The sequence below is a fragment of the Taudactylus pleione genome, unplaced genomic scaffold (genome assembly GCF_031769625.1).
Source record: "Taudactylus pleione unplaced genomic scaffold, aTauple2 ptg000032l, whole genome shotgun sequence".
Lineage (NCBI taxonomy): Eukaryota > Metazoa > Chordata > Amphibia > Anura > Myobatrachidae > Taudactylus > Taudactylus pleione.
This window is the reverse complement of record NW_028284434.1, coordinates 8,459,822-8,480,403: the sequence shown is the minus strand read 5'-3', so window position 1 is coordinate 8,480,403 and position 20,582 is coordinate 8,459,822. Positions and strand designations below refer to the sequence as shown.

Below are 20,582 nucleotides of genomic sequence, written 5' to 3'. Positions count from 1 at the left end.
ACACGATATCTGGGTTCTTCCCCTGGGGAGGAGACTTTTCCCATTTCCTCCCCTGTGAAGGAACAGGGGAGATGTTGGGTGGTCGGTCATGGCAGTTCATACACTGCCAGATGCGGCTGACCAAAGATCAGATCAGTCGGTAATGTTATGTATAAAAGGGAAAAGGGGAACAAGGGGGAAACAATTGCACAGGAGTATGTGTAACATAAGCAAATGTCAAAATAAGGATAGAAAGAAATCAGGGGGTGCTCCCTAGAGTATATAATAATGTTGAGGACAAACGTATAGATAAAGACTCTTTGAACGAGGCACACCCCAGATTATAGAAAAAGAAAAGATAGAAAAAGAAGGAGAAAGAGTTTGGTAATTACTGTTTTAAAACATACCTTTATTTAAAAATAATTTTTATGTCTGACATGGACCAACAAACGTCAACCAATATATCAAAGACGAATAGTATCAAGATAGCATTAATGAGCAGATATATATTAAATATAATATATCTGACATAACTTCTCTAAACCAACCATCAAAATCTGAACTATATTCGATCCACTGTTGAAAAGCAGCTCGTAATATGGAAACAGTATTTATCTTTAGGACATATTTGTAATTTTCCAATATGACACAGAATAATCAACATAATAAAATACAAAGTAACTGATAATTCAGAGAAATGTCTCTATAGTGTGCCTGCAGTTGTATTTTTAAAGGAACACCATATGAAAATATATAGTCCCACAACAAAAAATAGCAATGTAAATGTACAAAAAATACTTGAATATCAACAGTAATAGATGGTATGGCATACATAGTAAACAAGGAAAATGATTACAATTTTAAATGAGTGATCATGAAGAGTTAATAGTCATGTGTGAAAACAAGGCGAAAATAAGACACAACATATATGATATTACAATGTGACATAATACACATAAATGTTAAAAAGCTGTTCACCATACCCCAAAATAATCAATTTATCTCAATGGATATAGTAGTAAATAGAGGCGTCCCTCTATTTCATATTTGAGAGTATAGAGTAAATGTTGTCTAGATAGATATGAAAAACAGAGTGTGTGCACTTATAGGTCAGATTCTGCTGTTCCACGTCTAATACAAATAGAGGATGAGGAATGAGTTTCACTGTCTCATGGCACAGTGGAAACAGTGCAGTCTGCTTATGTTGTTAGTGCCAAAGAGATTATGAAATCCCTGTTGCCCTAGGCAGCGCAGGGACTCACAAATTACCGGCAACTAATGAGAGAGCAGGGAAAGGCTAATAGCAAAAGTACCTGTCAGGAATACTCTCCAAGTGGGTGAATGGTGTGGAGGTCCACAGTGCGCACTGGGATCCCCACATCTGACGAGCCAATGCGCGTTTCGCCGGAGACAGGCTTTATCAAGGAAGCTGCCTGTATACGTAATAGAACTAGTTATATAGTTCCGGCCGCTCCGTGATTGGTAGTCATGTGATAGACACTAGTTGCTGGCCAATAACAGTTACTCTACACTGGGGGGGCGGGATCAAACATCATCCCTGTGTTAGTCAATGAATCAGTAATAACCGGAAGTTTAATTTGAGGAAATAACATAGTAGCTGCGCATAGATACACTGTGTCCAATGTCTAGTAAAGGTGGATAAAGTTCAAACCAAACGATCATCCATATAGTTAGATGACTATATCGCACTATCACTGCACATTAATGCCGTAGTTAGAAGAATTAGCATGAATGAATTCACAGAGCAGCTGCACCTCGATGCAGCAAATTGAAAAGCTAACAGGAACAGTTCATTCATCATAACAGCATATATGACAATGCCCTTATTGTTTTTAATTAGTCCCTATGTGATGGGGTATAAGAAGGGTGATACCCCACTAGAGGAGCACCCTTTGATGAAGTCTAGAGAAAACGAAATGCATTAGGGAGCTCTATTCTCTTGCCATTTGAACTCAATTCTCCTGAATGAAAGCTAAGCCTTTTTTTTAACCTTTTTTACATATTTATTCCTGGGCGCTTAAAACTTTTCTAATTTTTACCATCTTACATATAGCACATTATAACTACCCATGGACTATTAATTTGATGCTGTTTATCATTTTTATTTCCATTAATATGTGCTTTTTATGAAATTCATGATCTATTGTATCCTATATATTGCTATTTTGTATTAAATTGTGTACCCCCCTATTTTATTCACACATTGTTGTTTGCACTTTCTTCTTGGCACTAGCACTTTATATGTATTCCTATCTGTATTATATTAGAACACGCAGGTCGCTATACTGATTCATTTTGCACATTTAATTTTAAGTATCTTACCCGTACTTTCATTTGGTATTTAGCTGACGCCTTGTTAATTAGGCTTTGTGGTTTTATTATTTGTTTGATCTTGGGTTAATTCCCCAAGGCATTATAATAGGCATTATTAGGCACATTTTAAGCATCTTAATTGGTGCTATTCCATACACTCCCCCTTTTTTCACAATTCCACTGGTTTTCCTTAGTTCTAGCTGCCTTTTGATAGAGCCATTTTTTTATTTTTAGTGCATGTTTAGAATTGGTGATCGTTTAACCAAAAGGAGCGATCTCTGTCAAAAAGTGTTTAATGAGAATAATGATTCGCTACACTTGATCGTTCCCTTAGAAAATACTGATAATATGTTCTGGAGTATGGAGAAACTAATAACCAAAGAGGTTAAAGCCTGGTGGGATATTAAAGGCTTAGAACATTATATTTCGGTCAATAGAATCCCAAGGGGTCTAAGACTTACAAAAAATCCCACATTTGGACTGGATAAATCTGAGTTCATGAAAGAGTGGGATAGCATTCTACATAACTGCTCTATTGATCTTATGAAATTGATTATTAAGGAGAAAAAGCAGATATTGTCCACAGTTGAAAGTGAGATATATGGATGTATGGAAAAACAGATGGAAATTTTCAAAGAAAGAGGAATACAAGGACAATGAAAAAGTTCTTATACGTAAGGTTGAGAAAATTGAGGAGACAGTGATGAAAGGCAAAGAGAACAAGTTCATTAGGGACCAGAAGGATTATGAATCTGACAAAATTCTAAATTGGAGCAGATTCAGTAAACCAACTAGGACATATACACACACAATAAGATGTGGGAGGGCCAAAATTGGAGGAGAGTCCCCATAAAAAGGAAACCTAGTTTTAAAAGGGAAGACGATGAGATATATTCTCCAAAATATTGACCTACCTTTAGAAATAGGTTTTCAGCACTCCAGCACCTTGACTCCACTAGTGACAATGATTTTTTATCACCTGGTCAAGACCCTATGCATAATCCAAAAAAGCAATGTTCAAGGAGACTACAAAGAGACGACGAGGAATACGGGGCAGTGGGAGGACGAAGTTACAAAAGAAGAAACCTCCAGTAGACTCCATAAAGAAAGGAATTATAAATTTATCTAAACATGTGTTGAGTGAACCAGAGATATCTTTACTAAGTAAGGGGCTTAATTTTGCACCCATCAGTCAAATGAACAAATTTTAAGTTTTTATTGATCTTAATAAATTTGTTAGGAACCTAACCCTCAAAAGACATTTTATAAGAAAAGACGATGCAGTAATGAAGAATTATAATGATGATCCATCTACATCAGGCCTAAAAGGGAAGTCGATATTCTATCCTTTAGAATCTAAACGTAATCATATAAGTGTCTTTTATGAGATGGTGAAGCAAGATCTATGTGATGGACATATGGACACCCTTAAAAAATGTAACTTGAACAATAAGGAAAAAGAAGCAGTTAAGAAATTACAGAAGAATACAGAAATTTATATAAAACAAGCTGATAAAGGGGGGAGGCTGGTTTTAATGGACAGATCATATTACGTACAGGAAGCTGGGAGACTCCTGAGTGATGATAGTTCATACAAATTATTGGAGAAGAATCCTACCGAAGATTTTCTGGAGGAATTAAGGGAACTACCAGTTTATGGTCTACGCAGCGGAATACTAAATAAAGAGGAATTCCAGTATTTGATGAAAGCCAGCCCCACCACCCCCATATTTTACTTTTTACCATAAATTCATAAATCCATGACATCTCCCCCGGGACCACCCATTGCGGGGATAGAATCATTGACATCACACCTCTCCGTGTATGTAGACATCTTTTTACAGAAATATGTTGTAAGTCTCAAATCCTATTTACAAGATACTACAAGTGTTTTACAGAAATTAGAAGAAATCAAATGGAAACATTCTTATAGTTGGGCCACGATCGACGTGCAATCACTGTATACCTGCATTGAGCACATTAATGGGGTTGAGGCACTGAAGACATTTTTGGAAAAAGATGAATCCATTAGTATGGCTCATAAAGATTTTATATGTAAATTAATGTTTTTTATATTGGAACACAACTTTTTTAAATTCTTAAGACAAATTTTACCAACAAATTTGTGGGACTGCAATGGGTACGACATTTGCACCCAGCTTTGCAAATCTCTTTATGGGTTGTTGGGAACAAGAATATATTTATTAAAACAACCCATTCAGATACAATATCATACTATATAAAAGATATATTGATGACATTTCAATTATATGGGATGGAACGGAGGTTGTTTTTAAACAGTCTTTACTCCACATTGCAGAAAATAATATGAATTTAAAGTTTACCTCAAATTTTAAACCAAATAATATTGAGTTTTTAGATTTGGTTTTAATGAGTCAAGATTACAGAATTTTTACAAAATTTTTTATTAAAAGTAGATACTAATAGTTATCTCCATTTTAAAAGCTGTCACCTTAAAAAGTGGAAAAGGAGTATTCATTCCCAATTTTATAGAATTAAGAGGAACTGCAGTAATATGGAAGTATGTGAACAACAAATTCAAATGTATACAGACAGGTTCCAGGAGAAAGGATACCCAGACAATCTTCTTTTGGAAGCAGCCAATAGAACTAAAACATTGGATCGTGCTGAACTACTGAAGTATAAGTCTAAAGAAGATGATATAAGGGCAATAGTACCCTTTGTTACTACATATAATGGTCATGAAAACCAAATAAGGTCAGCCCTTCAAAAGCACTGGAATATCCTTCTCATGGATCCTGTACTGAAAGAACTGTTACCTATACAACCTAAAATCGTCTATTAGAAGTCTAAGAATTTGAAATATCTGCTAGCCCCCAGTATGCTTAAAAATGTGAATATACAAAAAAGTGACCTGCTACCTAAGTGTACGGGTAGTTACAAATGTGGACACTGTAATATCTGCAAGTTTTTGCACCCAAAAAGAAAGATTTTCACCAACTTTAATAAATGAAAGGAATTCAAAAAACAAGAGATATGGTAAGAACTTATTTTTGTTATCTCTGTTTCTACGAAGTCCATAGGGTCCACAGGGTTGACCTTGGGGTATAGCTGGATCTGGATCCACGGGCACCACACAGTTAAAGCTTTGCTGCTCCCAGGATGCACTTGGGTCCATCCTCCTCTATACCCCGCCCCCCAGCCACAGGCACCTCAGTTGGTAAGCAGCCAAGGCCGGAGGGGGAGACTAAACAGAGAGAAGGAAGACTGGAACACACAAGAAACCATACTCACAGAAATGGGAGACGGAAAACCGGAGACCAGCCACACAGCCCATTTGAAGCCAGGTGCGTCAGGGCGGGCGCCCTGTGGACCCTATGGACTTCGTAGAAACAGAGATAACAAAGGTAAGTTCTTACCATATCTCTTGTTTTCTACTTCAGGGTCCATAGGGGGTCCACAGGGTTGACCTTGGGGATGTCCCAAAGCAGTTCAACTAAGGGCGGGGACGCTCCTGTGCTGAAAGGAGTACCCGGTGCCCAAAGGATGCATCCTGAGAGGCGAAGGTGTCAAACGCATAGAACCTCAAAAACGTTTGAATTGAAGACCAAGTGGCCGCCTTACACAGCTGAACAGCGGAGGCGCCACGTCTAGCAGCCCAAGAGGGACCCACAGAACGAGTGGAATGAGCCTTAACAGAGGCTGGCACAGGTAAACCCTCCTGTGCATAAGCCTCACAAATAACGGAACGAAGCCAACGGGCTAACGTTTGCTTGTTGGCAGGCCAACCCCTCTTGTGAAAACCCGAAGAGGACAAACAATGGATCCGACTTCCTAACCGAAGCAGTCCGGTCCACATAGATTCTAAGTGCCCGGACTACATCTAAGGAAGCCTCACCAGCTGAAAGATCAGGTGACTGAAAAGCTGGCACAACAAGTTCCTGATTAATGTGGAACTTTGAGACCACTTTGGGCAAAAACTCAGGACGAGTGTGGAGCACCGCTCTGTCCTGGTGAAAAATCAGAAAAGGAGGGTGACAGGAAAGCGCCCCCAATTCTGACACCCTCCTGGCAGAAGCAATTGCCAGGAGAAAAACGGTCTTAAACGTCAGCCACTTGAGCTCCACCGACTCAAGCGGCTCAAAAGGAGAACCCTGCAAGACTCGTAGTACCACCGCCAAGTCCCAAGGAGCCACCGGAGGCACGAAGGGAGGCTGGATCCTGAGAACACCTTGGAAAAAGGTGTGAACATCTGGCAGTGTAGCAATCCGTCGCTGAAACCACACGGACAAAGCAGACACATGAACCTTCAGAGAGGCAAGGCGTAAGCCGAGGTCCAAACCTGATTGAAGGAACTCCAAGATTCTGGAAACCATGAACACCTGAGGATCATAGCTTCTGGATTCACACCACCGAAAGTAAGTGTGCCACACCCTATGGTAAATCCGTGCGGAAGCAGGCTTGCGTACCCTAAGCATGGTACCAATGACCGAACTGGAGTAACCCCGAGACCTTAAGACGGCTGTCTCAAGAGCCACGCCGTCAAAGATAGCCGGCCCAGATCCGGGTAAAGGCAGGGCCCTTGAGACAATAGGTCCTGATGCTGAGGAAGAAGGTACGGAGCGTCGATGGAGAGGCACCTCAGATCGGAGTACCAAGGACGTCTGGGCCACGCCGGAGCTACCAGCACGAGCGTGCCGCCGTCCTGCTTGAATTTCCGCAGAACCCGAGGAAGCAGGGATATCGGAGGAAACAGATACGCCAGGTGAAACGTCCATTTCACCGACAGCGCGTCTACCAGACAGGCGCCTGCGTCTCTTGTCCTTGACCCGTAAACGGGCAACTTGTGATTGTGATGGGAGGCCATCAAGTCCAGCTCCGGCAGCCCCCACCTGTCCACGAGTAGCTGAAACACCTCTGGGTGAAGCGAACATTCCCCGGGATGCACGTCGTGACGGCTGAGGAAGTCCGCCTCCCAATTGAGGACTCCGGGAATGAAGACTGCCGAGATCGCTGGAATGTGACACTCCACCCAAGCAAGAATGTGAGACACCTCCGACATCGCTGCCCGACTGCGAGTTCCTCCTTGGTGGTTGATGTACGCCACCGTGGGGGCATTGTCGGACTGCACCTGAACCGCCCTTCCGTGAAGAGCGGGGCCGGACGACTGCAGGGCCCTGTATACTGCCCGCAGTTCCAGGATGTTGATGGGGAGAAGTGCTTCTTCCGCGGACCAACGACCCTGAAGCGATAATGAGCCGGTCACTGCCCCCCAACCCCGGAGACTGGCATCCGTCGTGAGCAGGACCCAGTCCAGGATCCAAAAGGGGCGCCCCTCGACCAGATGCGCTGTCTGAAGCCACCAAGCCAAAGACTGCCGAACCTCCGGGGACAACACCAGCATCTGAGAGCGGATCCGGTGAGGTAACCCGTTCCATTCCAATAGAATCAGCCCCTGCAGGGGCCGGGAATGGAACTGGGCAAATTCCACCATGTCGAATGTCGACACCATGGACCCCAGAACTCTCATAGCCGAATGGACCGACAGGCAGCAACTGCTCAGGCAACTGTGTATCCGCAGCTGCAGGGAGGAGACCTTCTCCGGAGTCAGGAAAATCCGTTGCTGATGAGAATCCAGCAGGGCTCCCAAATGAACCATCCGCTGTGATGGAATCAGGGAGGACTTTTTCCAATTTATCAGCCACCCGTGCGCTTGCAGGCAAGCGATCGTCAGGGGAGCTCGCCAGCAACAGGAGGTCATCCAGATACGGCAGCAGCCGTACATTCTGGTTCCAAAGATGTGCGGCCATGACCGCCATAATCTTCGTGAACACCCTCGGTGCCGTGGAGAGGCCAAAGGGTAGCGCCCGGAACTGAAAATGATGTTGAAGGATAGCGAACCTCAGATACCGCTGGTGCTATCGGAACATGGAGGTAGGCGTCCTGGATATCCAGGGACACCATGTAATCCCCCAGTTCCATCGCCAGAATGATGGAACGTAACGTTTCCATCCTGAACTTGGGAACTCTGAGGAATTTGTTCAGAGACTCCAAGTTGAGGATAGGGCGATGAGAACCATTGGGTTTCTGCACCAGAAACAGAGAAGAATAGTACCCCGTCCCTCGTTGTAATTGAGGAACGGGAACAATGACCCCTGCTTTCAGCAAGGACTCTATAGCTTCCTGAATCTGTAAAGTCTTGGTCGTATCCTGAGAAGGACTCGTGCAGAAAAACTGGTGGGGCGGTCTGTGCCGAAAAGACAGGGCGTACCCCTGGGAGACCACTTCTCGAACCCAGGCATCCGTGAGGGAGGCCCGTCCCATCAGGCAGAAGGTTTATCCTCCTGCTTGGAAGTAGGGCGCCTGGCACTCCAGGCCTGCTTCTTGGGCTTAGAAGCGGCCTTGGTCGCCGATTGCCTCGGGAAGGACTGACCTTTGGCCTTGCCCTGAACCCGAAAGGACCGAAAGGCAGAGCTCCGTACTTTGGTAGGTGCAGAAGCTGAAGTGAGGAAGGCTGATTTAGACTTAGCCAGAGTATCCACAATTTTGTCCAAGTCTGGACCAAAAAGCAACTCCCCATTAAAAGGTAAGGCCTCCAGTCCCTTTTTGGAGTCTGCGTCAGCTCTCCAAGACCTCAGCCACATGGACCGACGCGCCGACACAGCTGTAGCCGACACCCGAGAGGTCAGCAGGCTTGCATCTAACAATGCTTCCCCAATGTAGGAAGCCGTATCCCTCATTTGTCCTATCAACGCTCTCTGGATCTCCGGAGCATCTTCCGGAAAGGTATCCTCCAAAGCGTTGGCCCAGCTCTCGATGGCCTTAGCCAACCAAGAAATGGCCATGGACGGACGGGCAACCGCCCCCGAGAGAGAATAGATAGACTTTAAACAAGTCTCCACTTTCCTGTCCGTGGGATCTTTCAGGGACGAGATCGACGGCAAAGGCAGCGTAGCGCTTTTAATTAAGCAGGTAACGTGGGAATCCACGGCAGGCGGAGTTTCCCACTTCCTGCAATGAGCCTCAGGAAAAGGATAGTTTGAAGCCAACCGTTTCTGCGGTTGGAACCTCTTGCTGGGCAACTGCCAGGCCCCTGCCATATGATCCGTTAACTGGTCAGACAGGGGAAAAACCGTCGAAGCTACCTTGGCCTTCTTAAAATTAGGGTACTTCGACCTGGAGCCGGCGCATCCTCCTCTATATGAAGGATGGCCCGCACCGCCCTAACCAATGCCGGTACATTAATGGAGGACTTAGCCTCCACCTCCTGGACCCCAGCATCCGAGTCAGAGTCTTCATGGATCTCCCAGTCATCCGTTATTTATCTATGGTCACACCCCTATGATTGCCCAATCTCGTCTGATCTTGGCAGCTAATCATAGGTGGGCTTGGACAGTAGCAGAATGGGAGACCACCTGGCAATACCCAGTATGGTAGATATTGATGTGGGATATTTAGTTTTGGTGGATCTGAGAAGACTCCTTTAACACCGGTGGACCAAAGGAGGAAAGACTTCCATTACTACATTATAACTTTTTATCTGGACATTCAGAATTGGTGGAGATTTATGACCTTGTGACTTTGCTATTCCTTGCCAGAACGATCATTGGCTCTATACATATCTTTTTATATAAAAAAAAATTTTTCCCCAATTCCATTTATTTTTATATATATACTCATTTTTATACTGGACATAATGTAATTTGTAGTCCCATGAAAGATATTATGAGTTTTTAACATTTATGTGTATTATGTCACATTGTTGTCATATATGTTGTGTCTTATTTTCGCCTTGTTTTCACACGAGGATTAACTGTTCATGATCACTCAATTAAAATTGTAATCATTTTCCTTGTTTACTATGTATGCCATACCATCTGTTACTGTTGATATTCAAGTATTTTTTGTACATTTACATTGCTATTTTTTGTTGTGGGACTATATATTTTCATATGGTGTTCCTTTAAAAATACAACTGCAGGCACACTATAGAGACATTTCTCTGAATTATCAGTTACTTTGTATTTTATTATGTTGATTATTCTGTGTCATATTGGAAAATTACAAATATGTCCTAAAGATAAATACTGTTTCCATATTACGAGCTGCTTTTCAACAGTGGATTGAATATAGTTCAGATTTTGATGGTTGGTTTAGAGAAGTTATGTCAGATATATTATATTTAATATATATATCTGCTCATTAATGCTGTCTTGATACTATTCATCTTTGATATATTGGTTTACGTTTGTTGGTCCATGTCAGACATAAAAAATATTTTTAAATAAAATTAAATAAAGGTATGTTTTAAAACAGTAATTACCAAACTCTTTCTCCTTCTTTTTCTCTCTTTTCTTTTTCTATAATCTGGGGTGTGCCTCGTTCAAAGAGTCTTTATCTATACGTTTGTCCTCAACAGTCGGTTATGTTGTAAGATTTCTCAAGCCTGACTGTCCTACCATTGCTGAGCGGTCACTGTTATACATACACATAATATATTACTAATATATATATATATATATATATAGTGACACAGTTAGGTTAGGGGGTCCCTCTCCTGGGTAGAGGAACACACACACACACACACACACACACACACACACACACACACACACACACACACACACACACGATGCAAGTACAAGCTGGTCGGCGCCAGTCTTTATTGTACAATGACAGAAATATAAAGAAAACATAAATATAAATCCTAGCCCTGTCGGGGCACTGACTTCACAGGTAGTTCCCTCACTACCAGAACCTGGCAGGGCCTAATGCCCTCGCCAGCAACAAAGCACAGCACAGTACTCACAGATAGGTTTTCCAAGTGTCTCTGAGCAAACTCCCTGTCTGCTCTCCCAGGTGACACAATCAGCCCTCAACACACTAAGCTTATATTGGCCACTCTCAGGTGGAAAACTAACAAGCCTGTTACCAGGCTGCGAGAACCAAAACCTGGAGTGGCCGTGGGTGGAGCCCTCCCTCTCCTCTCACCCACAACCCCCAAGTCCCAAACCGGCTTTTCAAAAAGCCGAAACTCAAGCCTGCTACACTGCAGACTTTCTCCTGGGGGTTTAAAACACAAAAGACAGGAATCTGGGACAAATGTACCTGCCACAGACCACTTTACCAGTATTCCTATCACAATATATATATAAAATGTATGCCCGAGCTTACCTATCCCTTTACATTGGCTACCTCTGTACTGGTAATCTATGTGTACTGCTGCTTGAAAATTAAAGTGTAGAGTATTAAAGAAAATAAAAAAAAAAAAATCTGTAGAGTCAATCTACCGACTAGTTGGTATACACTTAGTGCTTTGGTTATATTACATTGATGGCCAGTAGGGGTCCCAGTTTCCAGGAACGATGCCACTTGAATGATGTGGTGGGGAATTAATGCTTCCTATACCTTAAGCAGAATTGTCTGTGAAAATTTTATTGGGTATGGGGTGCGTGGCCCAATTCTGCTCATAGTATTGGTGGAGAGGATGCTGAAGCTTGTGAGTGGGTTGGGGCGTCCGGCAAGACAGACACTTAGGGTTCAATTCTAACAGCCGCGAGTTCCCTCGCAATGCGAGTGAGTGTAGCTATATGCCGCAAGAAGAACAGTGCACAAGTGCTGAATGGATCTCCTCTGACTCCCCAAATTCCCCAGCAGTGATACAGTGGTCTGTAACCGCCAACATCACTGTGGGAATTGCACCCTAGAATACTGTGCGAACGGCATTCTGGAGGGCATGCGCCGAGGATCAAAGTGTGAGGAGAGGAACTTAGGGCCCAATTCAGACTGGCTCTCTAGGCTGCGTTCGCTCGTAGCCTGCTGATGTTTGCAATGTGCGCATGCGAATAAGACGCAGTGCGCGAACTAGTCCATGCAATCAGGAAGCGTTCGCACCCTGTATATAGACCCCCACTAGAATGAGTGACAGGATGAGCCGTTTGTGGGTGGTGTCGGGGTGGTCGATGGAAACGGGGGTGTGGTGGTGCGAATGCAGCATATCTGTCCTTCTTAACGCCATTTCAGGGGCGTACATAATTAGGAAGCAGCGTCATAATACACGTCACATGGTTGAATTACACACTGAAGCACTCGCAGTACTTGTGGTAGGGTATGGTCAGCCACAAGTGCTGCGTATGGGTCCGATGTTACCGATTGTTGAATACACTTCCTGGAGATGAGGTGTATTACTTAGGGAAAGTGGGCGTCTTAAGACAGGCTTTTGAGCGTCTCAATACACACCGCAATCGCACGCCAAGACATAGTGGGCGTGCTAATGTCTTGCCGTGCGATCACAGGATTTGCATACTTTGGAAGCTGACGGCTGCGTGCGAACGCATCTAGCGAGCGGATCTCGGGCCCTCAATTCCATTTTGTTGATCTCTGCAATTGCAGAGATCAGCTGCATATCAGCTGATTATCTGGCCCCCTCTTACATACGCTCTAGATGTGGGGGAGGGGGTAATAACTATGGGGGTGGAGGGTAACTCCCAGAGGGAATCTAGTATCAGTGGGGGAGGGGTAAAATAAAGCAATATAATGCTGGAGGGAGTAGGACATAATGAAAAAAGAATTACACTGGTCACAAAGTAGGAGGAAAAGGGGGGTGGAAAAAAACAGGGGCTTTTGACAGGAAGGGGAGTAGTTGATTTATAAAGCAGGGATTTTTTTTACTACCAAGGGTGTGTGGGGAAGGGGATGCTGTTATTAGGTTTTATGACCACTGGGGGGGGACTATTCAGTGGTGTCCCTCCCCGCGGTGTCACCCGATGCGGGGAGGGATGCTGTGCCTGGGGCGTGACCACGTGGAAGGGGGTGTGACCACATGGAAGGGGCATGGCCAACCACCGCGGTCCGATTCACATCACCGTGCTGCTTATCACTGGTAGACAGGGGGGGGTGCCAAAGGTGCGGACTGTGCAGTGCTGCTCTTAATTTTACAGTGCAGCACCCGGCTCCTGTCACTGAGGGGGAGTCTGCACCTTGGTGTCACCCCTGGGCGGGTGACACCTGGGTGTGGCCCGTACCCCCCTTGTGACGCCACTGGGTCTATTGCCAATGGGGGGTTGGAAGTTATTTTATAATGGGGGCCTATGGACACGGAGTGGTGCGAGACACCCCCTAGGCATATTTGTTTTCAATAAAATATTTAAAAATATTTTATTAAACTATATTCAATTTAAATAAAAAAACCTGACAATTAGTGACCAGTTTTGCGGGGGGAAAAAACAGTCAGTTAAGTCGTTAAAGAAGAATCAGAAAATAATGAATTTTCAAGGTTCAGACACTGTTCCATATACAGTATATATGTTGTTGCCAAGATGTTTTTGCTTTGAATGACAAGAGCAGAACGCTCATCAGCAGAAATGTAATATTATACTGTAGAGCCAGTCAAACAAGCTGGAGAAAATGACAGAAGTGTGCTATACAAATATTTACCAATGCTTCATTTCCAAACAGCTGCGTGAGCGCTGAACACATTGATATCTCTCACTACAGAGATACTCATCTGCCTAATACTGTGCATCACGTCACCTCCGGTTTAACCTTATCTTAGCTGCTGTCCATAGAAAGCATGTATTATAACTACAAACACACCACTGTGCAAATAACTTAATTTATTGTTACCAATGGGAAGTGGCACACTGATGTTTTCTGTGCTCAGCGTATAGATGTGTCCACATACATATAGCCTCCCTATGCGTTAAACAGCCCTTCTAATAGCGCCATGTTGTGGCGTGACTCGGTAGCAAATAGCGTCTTTCGTGCAACTTTTTACCTTCAAATGTTATTCACACGGTGAAGCGAATAGCTAGCACAAGCAGCTTCTGCTGATTAAAATGATATGCTACATGCCTATGTTCTCTGGGCCTGATTCAGAGCCGGACGCTATTTGCGAACGCTCGTTCAGAAAAAGGGGCTGGCTATTTAAATTAAGCGCTCGCTCTTTGCGGTCTGTTGACGCCTCTATGTCTGAACGAGCGAACGAAACATGCGCTCACTATTTTGGAAAAAACGCCCCCTGGCCGCTCGCATCATACGTCATCTCCGCTATTTATTTGATTAATCGAGTACATCGAAAGGCGTATGAACTGCTCGCTATTCTTGTGGTAGCATTTTCCTACCGCAATCATGCGAGCAGTTCAGGCTAAAATACAACCAAGTGACGTGGTCAATGACGCTGCTTTGTTAATTATGCACACCCTTAAAACGCTCGTTTTGACCGTTTGGCACGCCTGCGTTCGGATCTCCACTCCCCGTTTTCAAGCACCTTCCCCTGTTACCACCCACAAACGCCTCATTCTGTCACTCACATTAGCAGGCATTCGCTATTTTACGAGCACACGATTTTAGACTGCACTGACTGGTTCGCGCATGCGTACTAAAACCCATACGCATGCGCAGATGTGCGAACATCGCTCGGAGCGAACGAGCGGCCGCTTACGAGCGGCTCTGAATCAGACCCTCAGTTCATAGGCTGCATTCATATAATTATTCATTCTTTTTTACTTCACTGATGTCAGTGAATTAATGATTATTCGCAGAAATATTGGTTGAGCCAACAAAATGGCAGGATACAGTAGCAATGCAGATGTTGGCTGAACACAGCTATATTATGGATTAACACAAACTGAAGCTTCTTATTTATTAACTAAAAATGTGCCTGAGGAAAAGAGGGAAAAAAATAGAAATGTGTTTAAACATGACAGTGACAGGCACCAGGAGCAGGAGATGTTTACTTACATGTTAGTGATGAGGAACACAGCCAGCACGTAGTAATGCTGGGGTCCTATTAACATCATCAAAACTGCGGAAACTGCTTCTATGTAGAATGCATACAAGATTACCTTGTAGTACCCGATTCTCAGCAATAAAGAGTGACATATCAACACAAGAAGCTGAAAATACAAAGGAAAGGAATGTAATAGATGTGATATATAGTGAATTCAACTCAATGTTGAGCAATGTGCACAAATGGCCCAATATCAAACAATTCCCAGAAATGTCAGGTCGGCTTTCTACTCCTGGGTAATATCTATGGAGTTTTGTATTGCTATGTTTATGTCGCTCTGTGCTTATGTCTCATATATATTATCCATATTATACTTATATTATTGTTTTATTATGTGATAATTTTGCTCTCTCAGTCAATAAAAACTATCAAAAAGAAATGTCAGGTCCTAACTAAGCGCGTGGGGACGTGGCCACACATTGCAAATATCAGCTCACCCTGTAGATGCTGAAGGGGGCATAACCACACCATCTTGGGGGTGTTGCTGCAAGTATTTGGCTGGCATGGTCCCTTGAACTTTGTAACTGCCCTCCCCCCACTCCCATGGTGCCCCTGCTTTCAAGTACTTTACTGACAGCAGCTGGGAGTTGAAGCTTGACAGGAGTTTGAACATGACAGTTTCCGAAGTTTAATATTGAATGTACTAGAGTTTACCTGAGGTAAAATAAAGCCTGCTCCATACATGATGCTTCTTACAAAGGAAGGGAGTGCATCTTTGGGGATGAGGTTATCAGCGAAAATCATCATGAAGTTGCTGCAGAAGGTGGCATGAAAGACTTGGAAGAAGTTCATAGACACAAAAAAAAGGAAGTTCCTCTGAGTAAGGATCTGTTTGGTAAGCGTCAGCACAGAGGCCCAAGAGAGCGCTGTCTCTGGCCGGCTGCTGTGCTCCACAGACTTTTCCTGGGTCTCGTACTGACTGACGCTAAACACTCCGGTATAACACATGCACGCCGTGGCCAGGACCGCCACAAACACAGTGAATGTCTGAAAGCTGGGAAAGTTTTCCATGTTGTCAGACACAAGTCCACAGAATAGGATGCTTGATGAGCCCAGCAATGAAGCTACTTGATTATACTTAATGAGCTGAAGGCGGCTTTCATGCTTGGTTGAAATCTCGGCAAACAGGGCACATTGGGCAAGCAGAACAAAAGTAAGCATGCCATCAAAGATACATAGTGCCACCATGAGATGGATGCCACTAAGCCATTCGCCCTCTGAGTAATCCTTCCAGGGAAACCACGGAAGCAAGAAGGCCAGGGCATAAAATGGGGCTCCGTACAATATGGAATGGCGACGGATGGAGCAGAGCTCCACCTTGGAGTTATCTTGTAAGTAACCAAATAAGGGGTCATTGAGGGCATTCCAGATCATGAACACAACCTAAAAAAAGCAAAAAGTGTTGGTACTTTGTGAAGTAACAAAGACATTATAAATATTTTAGATTGTCTATTTAAATTGCTCAGTGAACTTTATGTACAAATACCATATTCTTCCCAGTGTCAGATATGCTAGTCTGCAAATATTACAAAACAAATAAATATAAAAATCTTATGACTTGCACTGCGATTCCCAGATTCAGCATTTTCCCTGATTGCTGTAACTCTGTACTGGGGGGGAGCAGGTGCTTAATGTTGTATTTTACTCACTTATCGGACTTAAGCTGGCCACACATCTAAAGATTATCTGTCCAACCAGCCAACTAGTTGATTGGTTGGAATGAAAATCTGGTAACGTATGGGAGTAACTGGCATTTAGGAGCAATTTGCTCCTAAATGCCAGAAAACAGATGATAATGGTCATTGAGACAGGTTTGTTAAATGTTTGATCTAAACAATTTGTTCAAACAACAGTTTTTGTCCATTTTCTGGCGTTTGGGAGCAAATTGCTGATTGTCATTTGCTTTCATACCTTACCACTGGTTGGACAGATAATCTTTAGATGTGTGGCCAGCTTTAGGGTGTGATTCAGAGATAGCCGCAATCAGCGTGACTGTGGATCATGCACAGTGGGAAAAAAAAAAAAAAGATCTCCCGCGTCTAACATCAACATTGCATCCATCCCTGAATCAGGCCCTTAATAGCATCTTAAACTAAAATTTCTATTTTTTGCCTTTAAAATGAATTTTTCATCTCATATACATTAATGCATTGCACCCATATATTTATTTGAAGGGATTGTATAAAACAAAATAAATCAGGTATATTAATGTTCGGGCTGAGTGATGGTACTGCAACATGCCTTTCCAATAACATGTGCTGTGTGTTGTAATCAGCAAGGATATGGGGGGGGGAGGGGAGAAGAGATGCATAAGAATGTAGTCATTTCACCCGTATATTACAATAAGCCATTTAAAGCTTTTCATTATAAAACATATCAAACTTCTTATATCTTTATTTTTAGACCCTGTGGGCAGATGCTGATTCACACACAAAGTGGCTGTATTTGCAGGCAGCCACCGGAGCCTTAATTACTACTTTGCGCTAATGCAAGTATCCGTCCTGCTAATGTGGGGGCTCGTGCGTGTTCCAGTGGAAACCCGTGCCGCCCATTTATTTTATACCAGCTGCTGCAACAGTCATCATTGGTATCGGCACTTGCATCAGCCCCATGTTAGGTGCAAGAAAGATATCAGAGACAGGCTTCCCTTCCCCGTACACACCACTCAGAATAGCACGAAGCTTTGATACACACCCACGACACTCCCAGCAAGTCAGTCCGGTTACATGTGATCACATTGTCACTACCCAGCTCACACCCTGTGACGGACAGTCTGATCCAGGCATGTTCCGTAAAACTCAGAATAGGACGGACATATGCAAAATGTGTAAATTCACATCTGTGCTCGCGCTATATGCAAACACTCGCCATTTGCGCCCGTGCAGAGAGATCCGTACCTCTCAGATCAGACTCTGCTTCTCTGGCAAAGCTACTTCCCAATTCAGCTATCTGCGGCTCACTCATTTTATTTTCCATCTAACTATATTATAGCTGAAGAGAACCTGTCACTTCTCTATGTTGAATATAATGCATTGGCCATTATTATACAATACATATTTTGTCCCTATTCTTTTCTGCCACAGCTCTGTATAAATTACGCCCCAGCTCTCAAAGCATGTTGGGATACCGACCAAAGTGAATGACTACAATGTGTCATCAAGGTGGCGCCAGCCCTCAATGGATCTAGAGGGAATACAAGTAGGGACCAAATGGTGCATTACATACTGTCCTTTATGGGGAAGGTGTGTAACATGTAATGTGTTGGTGGCAATGCAGGAGATAATAAGACTTGTCCCATAATACGCTTTTGTACAAAGGCAGCATGCCGCGCTCCCTGCATTGGGTGACACAAAGAGCATAAAGAAACATATGCAGCCAGGCTGAGAAAGGAATTTAATTATTAAATATTACAGGATGGTGTAAGAAACCCAATGACATTCCTGTGATGGTGGAATCCCCCTTTCAATGCTTCAGAAATACTAATATTGTATAATACCTGTGCTTGATTAAAGGAGCTCTCTGAGATTTTATATCGGTTAAGAAATAGCTTGACGTAATAAAAGTTAAATATGCTGTTCATCATTCCCGCGCCTAATGTGGTCATGGAGTAGGCCAGGGCAGGCATCTGGATTCCAAAGGATAACATCATGCTGGGAGTTCACCTAAGGGAACATAAACAGACACAGTAACATTATGAAGTCTGTGTTACCACCAGGAAAATCTATTTAAAAAAATAAATAAATAAATCACACAGAACATGATGTAGGAACAGTGATTTAATTGCAGCTTGTTTTAAACCATTTTAAATAGTAAAAATGTATCTTGTATTAGTAACACATGATTTTACCTACTAACATGCACCCACTAAACCAAAAAGGGTTCTTATTAGATCTGAAACCATACAAGTCAGTAAAGGGTATAACGATGACTCGATAACCAATAGAAATACACACAAACACATCAGCTATATGTTATTGCCCAATGTTAAATCAGATATAGACAGTGCTGGGAGTGCAGAAACAACAGCATTACAAGGGTAGCTTGCAGTGAAAATGTGTTGCACAATTTCTGTAATACAGCTAGTGTTCTGTAATGACCCATTAAAACAGGAGTAGGAAACTCTTGGCACCAGTGCCTAAAAGGTGGCACTCACGGTTGTTTACAGTAAAACCCACCAGGACAGGCCCTCTCCAAATAGGTGCACTCTTTCCCTCCTTCTCCACCTCTTTAACTAACGTAGGAGACTTTTCTGGGTGAACTAGACCCCTTCCAAAATTAAGAACCCAATTGTGGCCTGCATACGGAGCGAAGCCTGGGCCTATTGTAAGTGAGCCCTGCCAGATAGTCCTGCTCACAGTCGAACAACAGTTTCAAATCCTGAAGCGTGTTTCTGTCACCAGACTACAAATGATCAACCTAACCTAAGCAAACCAACTTCAACATGGACGCCACTAACATTTTGAGTAATTTATTAGTTTTCCAAATGTTGTAATGGCGGTGGAAGACCAGAATTTTTCTTCAGCTTGTAATGCTGAACGTCAGCCACACAAAGACAAAAATGTGGCCTTACTCTGCGTTAAAACATTTAGCAATCAATTCTCACTTACAACAATACATCTTATAAATCAAATTTTAAATGACACTTTCAGCTGACAAAATTAGTGAGAAACGCGTCAGTTCTAGTTGTACAAAAATCAGTGCATTAGTATATAGGAAACTGCAGAGATTTAAGTTTGCAGCTATTTTGACTCACAATTTGTGAATTTATGTTTTTAGACTTCCAGCAGGGAAACAACAATACACACTGCCCAGTTGTCATCCCAGTGCTTCCCATTAATCATTCTACCATTGTATAGAGCAGGTTACTAAGTGTTGGAGAGTACAGGGAGTGCCAGACTGGCGCTTGTAATAGTAGTGCATTGCCAACTGCAAAGCCATCAGCCATAATGGGGCTCAATCACTTTCATGTCCGCACACTGCAGTGTCTCCATAATCATTCCTCTATGACGGGAGAGGAGTGTTCCCCATTCACTTCAGGGCATCAGCACAGCACCAATGGAACTGTATTCATGCTGGATCTTTTTCAAATCATATTATCAAGTGCAAGGCCGTAACTAGGGTAGTGCCGTGCAGCCTGTGCCATGGCACAGGGCATCACAGGGCAGGGGCGCTGTTTGGACCTGTCAGTTTTCCTGTTTATTATCTTTCTCACTTGTAGCTTCCTGATCTTTTATCTCCAGCATCTCCTGGCCTCTCCTCTCTCTTCCCTGGCCTTTTCCCATGAGGCCATGGCCCTTTTTCGGGTGCACCATCTTATGTCCCCATTTAAAAAATGGGGGGGGGGAGGGGGCACCAATGCTCTCTATGGCACAGGGCACCAAAAAGTCTAGTTACGGCTCTGATCAAGTGTATGTGGTGTAAAAGTGGCACATGAGAAATAAACTCTTGCATCATATCATAAACATGCTGAGGTTAATTTTTTTTATAACCCTGTACC

The 20,582-nt window shown here is 43.3% G+C and overlaps 1 protein-coding gene and 1 pseudogene across 4 annotated transcripts in view; one reads left to right on the top strand and one right to left on the bottom strand.

Annotated features, from left to right (window-relative positions):
* Positions 1-20,582, bottom strand: part of LOC148538937 (solute carrier family 68 member 1-like) — a 32,170-nt gene that overhangs the window by 11,041 nt on the left and 547 nt on the right. For all 4 annotated transcript variants that reach the window (XM_088451947.1, XM_088451949.1, XM_088451946.1 and 1 more), the window contains exons 2-4: positions 18,582-18,747; positions 15,740-16,468; positions 15,037-15,191 (exon numbers count right to left, since the gene is read on the bottom strand). In XM_088451947.1, coding sequence (XP_088308073.1) covers positions 15,037-15,191; positions 15,740-16,468; positions 18,582-18,734 — 1,037 coding nt within the window. In that variant the 5' untranslated portion in view covers positions 18,735-18,747. The remainder of the gene's footprint in view (positions 1-15,036; positions 15,192-15,739; positions 16,469-18,581; positions 18,748-20,582) is intronic.
* LOC148538938 (5S ribosomal RNA) lies at positions 9,619-9,735 on the top strand (annotated as a pseudogene).